Here is a 6000-nt window from a genome sequence, read left to right as displayed (position 1 = left end):
AGAAGAGTTGGTATGAGAATATCTATGGAAAGTTTAAAACTCTTTTACTTGGAGCAAGGACTTGCATTGAAAAATCCCCTGAAATTGTCTGTAAAGAACAGTCCAGATTATACATGAGCGATCACTAGTCAAGCTGTGTGGAGTGCCTACAAACTTGCCCTTTGGCATTCTGTAAAGGTTGCTGCTGTTTTTGAATTTAACATGTGAATGTTCATCCACCTCTCTGATTTGGAGAATGCTCACTCATATCATCTCAGATTTTGCACACAACAGGAGGGAAAGACTAATTTCATGGTTCCAGAACCTTTTCTCTCCTCCAACCCCTGCAGCCCTCGTGGCGCGTAGGATAAGCGCTGGACTGCAATGCAACCCCAAGATCGACAGGATGCTACCAGCTGCTCTGTGGGAGAAAGATGAGACTTTCTGCTCCTGTAAAGATTTACAGCCTCGAAAATCCTACACAGGGTCACTATGCGTCTATCAACTCTGATGGCAGTGGGTTGGATACATCTGCAAGGAGTTTAGAAGGCTTCCTATCCTCTTTTGAAGAAGGGAAGTGATAAAAGCATTTAAATTAGCGGGAAGGCGGTTAGCACCCGCAGCCCGGCCCACTGCACGCCTCATTGCCCGTCCCGGTTTGCTCCGCGCCGTGCTTCGACTGAACCCCCACAGCATTAACGGCCGCTGAGCAACAACAGCTTCCAGAGCTGCGCGTAGCCGGAGTTGCACAACCAGGACCAACAGGCCCGCGGCTAGTTGAGAAGGTGCTGGGAGCAAGGCGAGGCCAGGCCGTGGGCGGCTTCTGACGAACAGCTCTTATAGCCAATTGAAAGCCTGGTCGACTTTTCTTCCTGCCAATAGGGAGCGGGACCCAAACTGGGGGTGCTTCCCGCGGGCTGGATTCGGTCCACCGAGGCAGCGGTGAAAGCGGAGGCGGAGGCGGGGGCGGAGGCTTGGTCTGGGCGGTGGGGAGCGGATTTGGAGAGGAGGGAAGACCGGAAGCCACAGTCGCGTCCCCATCCTTAGAGTCGCTCCCGGGAGCTGAGCGGTAGGAGGAGGGAGAGGCTGAATGCTGGGCCGGTAATAAAGGGGAGCGGCCCTCCGGAGCCACCCGGAGTGCCCTCCTCCTCCACCCTCTCCCCACTCCCTGCGCTCGGCCCCGCGGTCGACCCGACAGTTAAGAGGCGCACTCTGCGCCTGACTGGCCGGCAGCCCCCGAGGCCCGCACCGCTGGTCCCTCCGGTCGCCGCCATGTCCTCCTCCTCCTCCTCCTCCCCCAGGGAGACATACGAGGAGGACCCGGAGTACAAGAGCCAGGCCAAGCGTCTTAAGACCGAGGAGGGGGAGATCGACTACTCGGCGGAGGAGGGCGAGACCCGTCGGGAAGCGGCGCCCCGGAGCGGGGCCGATGGCGGTAGCGGCCGGAGCTTCACGCAGCCGGTAACAAAGCGCGGCGCCTGGTGTGGGTGCTGGCGACGCTCCGGGAAGCAGGGCCCAGCGGAGGACCCGATCCGGTCCTCCGTTGCACCTCCTCTGCTGTGCGGACGGGCCTGGGGATCGCCGGCTGCTCATTGGGTGTTTTATTCTTTCCTCGACCTGTTTCCCGTATCTGGTTCGTGAATCCGGCCTGGATCGGGAGGCCCCGCAGTAGTCCGTTACGGGCCCTGCACTTGGGGAGGGTCGCGAGGCTAAGGTGGCGGGAGGCGATGCGCCGGCGTGGGGCCCTATTTTCGAGGTTAGCTCGTAGTTGAACACCTCGGCTGTGGGCGGACGCCTGCCTCCCTCCTGTCCTCCGGCCTCTGCATCCGAGTGCCGCTGCGACCCGGCTGAGGGTCAGGGTCTCAGGATGGTTGCGCTGTGGTTCCCACCCGAGGAGAGCAGTACCCAATGGCAAATTCCGTTCCGATACTCACAGCCTATTGACCTGAAGCTTTAGTTAAAACATTAAAAATCAAAAACCAAAATTCTTTGTAGGCAAGGCGTGTATGCTTTACTAGTTTTGTGAAGATTGCTTAGTACGATTTTTAGATACCTGGTAAAAAAAGGTGTTGGTTAGGGGTACTGCTTATACTCCTTTTTTCAAGTAAAACATATCTTTAAATCATCTCGATGGTTCAGTGCAAATTTGTCCCACGAAGGGAGGAACTGAGCTGAGGACTGCATTAAATACATGTTCCTAGATTCTTGTCTTTGACCAAAAACGTTAGTTAAAGGCAGAAAGCATGTGAAATCCATCTTAGCCGCAGCAAGTAGTTAGTTACTCAGGATTAGTTAGATACCAGCTTTAAGGAAACAGAAAAAGCAAACGCTTTTGCTCTGTTTTTGTACGATTTACCTTTAACTGTCTTAATGACTTGGTGGTGGTTATGGGCTGTGCAGTCGATTCCGACTCATAGTGGCTCTGCACAGGGTTTCCGAGGCTGTAAATCTTTACGGGAGCAGAAAGCCTCATCTTTCTCCCGCGGAACAGCTGGTAGTTTCGAACTGCTGACCTTGCGGTTCGCAGGTCTAAATGACTTAGAGGCTCTTTAACCATTTAACACAGTATTTGATAAAATCAGGAAACTTTAATAAAAACTTAGTTGTACACATATATTCTATAATATTAAAATGTTTGTCACATTGCTTTTAAAAGAGACAACTTAGAAGGCTTTTAGTTATTTTTTGAATTTATATAAAAAGGTCTGGTCGATAGTGCCCCAATTGTAAGAGATTCCAAATATGATGTAAGTTGTAATACAGTTAAGGTAACTTTTTCTTCATCTACGTAATTTCCTTGTATCTGTATTAACTTTTGATTTTTGTGCCTAGCTGTTTTAGTTAAGTGCCGTGGAGTTGGTATCGACCCATAGCGACGCTGTACAGGGTTTCTGAGGCTGTAAATCTCTATGGGAGTAGAAAGCCTCATCTTTCTCCCATGGAACTGCTGGTAGTTTTGAACTGCTGACCTTGAGATGAGCAGCTCGATTCATAACCACTCCTCTACCAGAGCTCCTTAGGAATATTTACAATGTGATGAAGTGTGAATAAAGGAAGGACATGCATATATTTCTTCTTGGGGAGTTTCAGTTCAAATCCAACTACATTGTCTTAGAAAATTATGAAAATAAGTATATAATAGTCATTATTTAGATGCGTGAGTTCAGTCTATTTCTTTTGCCAAGGGTCTTGCAACAGCAAGAAATGTCTTGTAAAACTTTAAACAGCCAAAATACTAAACCAATGATATTTTGAATGTTGGGAAGAAAATAAAGTATAATTAATATATGTAAAGTGAATTGTGTAACTGAGTAAGGTTTGGAGAAAGGGTCCGGAAGTGGTAGCTGCTATGCAGTCTGAGACCTAGGGCAAGTCAGTTACCTATTACTCAATGTATGTACAACTTCTCTGTCTGTAAAATGTTAAAGTTGAACTACACAGTTTCCATACCTAAAGTTCTAGTTCAGTGATTAGCATAATGCAACCTTTAAGTTACCTGGACAAGAACTAATAAATGCTGATTGAATTAAAATTACCAAATTTTGTTTCTCTTAATGCTATTATATTTCTTAAGAAAGGGTAAATTGTTTTTATTTAATAAACCAGTATTATACAAAGAAATTTAAGGAAGGTTTATTTTTCTTGTTTTTAAACATTTTGGTACTACTTTGAAATCGTTGCAATTATGAAAACCTTTATACAATAAAAGTTATGTTACTGTGACAGGGATTTCCTGCATCGACATTTACTGCCTAGTCCTTCATCATCCAGAAGTACAGTAATTCATGTGACTAAAAAGGGTTTGGCCCAACCTCACTGAGTCTTTGAATAGCCCAGAAGAGAAATACCTTTGTGGTCAGTGTCAAAATAAATGGTAGATTAAGTAACAATTGGTGAGCAGTCTTTTCAACTGTAATTGGAAGTTTGCATAGTAAAATTAAGACCACAAGGATTTATATTGTTTGAGTTTTCATGATGAACTTACCCTGAGTGCTTTAATATATTAAATTGCATTTAAAAGGGAAAAATGACTAGTTACGAACAATGTGGTTTTGCCCGTTACCAGATGTTGTCCAGTCAATTCTGGTTCATGGCAGCAAGGTGTCCAGCAGCTGATTTTTCAGAAGTAGATTGCCAGACCTTTTGAGGTACTGCTAGGTGGACTTAAGCCTCTGGGTGGACTTGAACCACCAATCTTTTGGTTAGCAACCAAGCACATTAAATGATTGCAGCACCACCACCCTACAGATGCTCCTCAGAAGACAGGTACCAAAATTGATGGAGTGCTAATTCATTTTGGGGAGTCCTGGTGTGCTGTGGGTTAATGTGCCAGACTGTAAAGGTCATTTGAATTGCAAGGTTGGTGGTTCAAGCTTACCAGCCACTCCTTGGAAACCCTATACAGAGTCACTATGGGTCAGAACCAACTTGATGGCACTTAACAACAACAACAATTCATTTTGGACAATTTTGAGTTATTCTGTTACTCTTTTTTGCCATTGAGTAAACAGGCAAGTCATAGACGGAACGTTTTGTTTGCTGGTTAATTGAAAGTCTAAGTATCTCAACTTTTAATAAATAAACTTGCAAGATGGCAAAGTGACAAGACATAATGTAATGCTAGGTTTTCTGAACAACGTAATATACATTGAGTTAATCCAGTTTGAATCTAAGCTAATACTATTACACTTGCATGATCTAAACTGCAGAATTAATATAAAGATTATACGATGGTTTATTTGATAAATATGGGATGGAAGATGGGATGAGGTCACTTTGGTAGCTCAGCTCCCACAGGAGAAGCTTATAGGCAGTGAGCATAGTAACTGTGCTCCCAGGAATAAGAGTTAAGACTGTGGGCCTCAGAGCTGAGTGCCAGAAGTTTCAGGCAGCTTTGCTGCTAGTAGTGTCCTGTGTTTCCTCTAGCTAAACTTCGGCAGTGGAGTCAGGATTATTTATTGTTAGGCCTACTTTTGAAAAAGAAATGAAAAGTAGTAGATTTTACTATCTTTTGGCTTTAGTTGAGTGACTGTTTCTTTTTTTTTTTTAATGATTTTTTGTGAATTATGTGATAGTTTACATGGGAGAATATTACTTTTACATTCATTCCATTGTATATCGTCTCATTGCCATGGTTACAATCCCCTCCATGCAATCATTCCCCCTTGCCCCTCAGGTCTTCAGCACACAGTCGCTCTCCCTCTCTGGATCTAAAGTCTCCAGCTGCTCCATCGCTCCACATCATCATCTTTGGCTCCATTTCAGGCATCATTGCTTCTCTGGGTAGGGTCCCACTCTCTGCTCTTCTCCCTTGATGGTCCCAGGGACTTCTGCTCCTAGACTGAAAAGTCAATCACTCCCCTCCTTGCTATAAAACGTCCACGCTTACATTTCCAACCCTCACAGTCAATCCTGATAACAATTATTCACTATTGTATCACAAGAGACCTATTTAGATTTCATTGCATCAGCGACACCTAGACAGATTGAATACTACTCACTGGAGATTCTACATTTCTCCAGGCCCTCTGGTTCTAGGTTCCCTCTTGAAAGCTTGTAAGCCAGGTGAGTGACTGTTTCTTGATGAAGGAGCCCTGGTGGCTCACTGGTCAAGGGCTCTACTACTAACAGAAAGGTCTGTGGTTTGAACTCTCTAACCACACCACGAGAGAAAGAGGTGGCGGTCTTGGAAAGCTTATGGATTGGTTCTACTTTTGTTTATGAATCAGTCAACTGGGCAGCAGTGGGGTTGGCTTCTTGGTGTGAGTGGTGGTGGTAGTGTGCTGTAGAGTCGGCTCCGACTCATAGCAACTCTGCATAGGGTTTCTGAGGTTGTAAATCTTTATGGAGCAGAAAGCCTCATCTTTCTCCTGCAGAATGGCTGGTAGTTTTGAACTGCTGAACCACTGTGTTACAGGGAAAAGAACTGTTTCTATAACCAGAGGCACAGGCAAGGCTGTGTTTTGGCTTTGCTACCAATAAACTTTATGATGTAACCTCTCGGGATCTCAATTTTCTATC

General features: G+C 45.4%; 1 protein-coding gene across 4 annotated transcripts in view; it reads left to right on the top strand.

Moving 5' to 3' along the window:
- Positions 1-898: 898 nt before the first annotated feature.
- The window catches only part of HNRNPLL (heterogeneous nuclear ribonucleoprotein L-like), a 58070-nt gene continuing 52968 nt past the window's right edge, over positions 899-6000 (top strand). For 2 of the 4 annotated variants that reach the window (XM_006839370.1, XM_006839373.1), the window contains exon 1: positions 1236-1440. In XM_006839370.1, the coding sequence (XP_006839433.1) occupies positions 1252-1440 (189 nt within the window). In that variant the 5' untranslated portion in view covers positions 1236-1251. Of the gene's footprint in view, positions 1081-1235; positions 1441-6000 lie in introns of those variants that run through there. The other 2 variants (XM_006839371.1, XM_006839372.1) reach the window with 2 other exon arrangements.

The sequence above is a fragment of the Chrysochloris asiatica genome, unplaced genomic scaffold, assembly GCF_000296735.1.
Source record: "Chrysochloris asiatica unplaced genomic scaffold, ChrAsi1.0 scaffold00024, whole genome shotgun sequence".
NCBI classification, from domain to species: domain Eukaryota; kingdom Metazoa; phylum Chordata; class Mammalia; order Afrosoricida; family Chrysochloridae; genus Chrysochloris; species Chrysochloris asiatica.
This window is presented reverse-complemented; position numbering and strand designations above follow the sequence as displayed.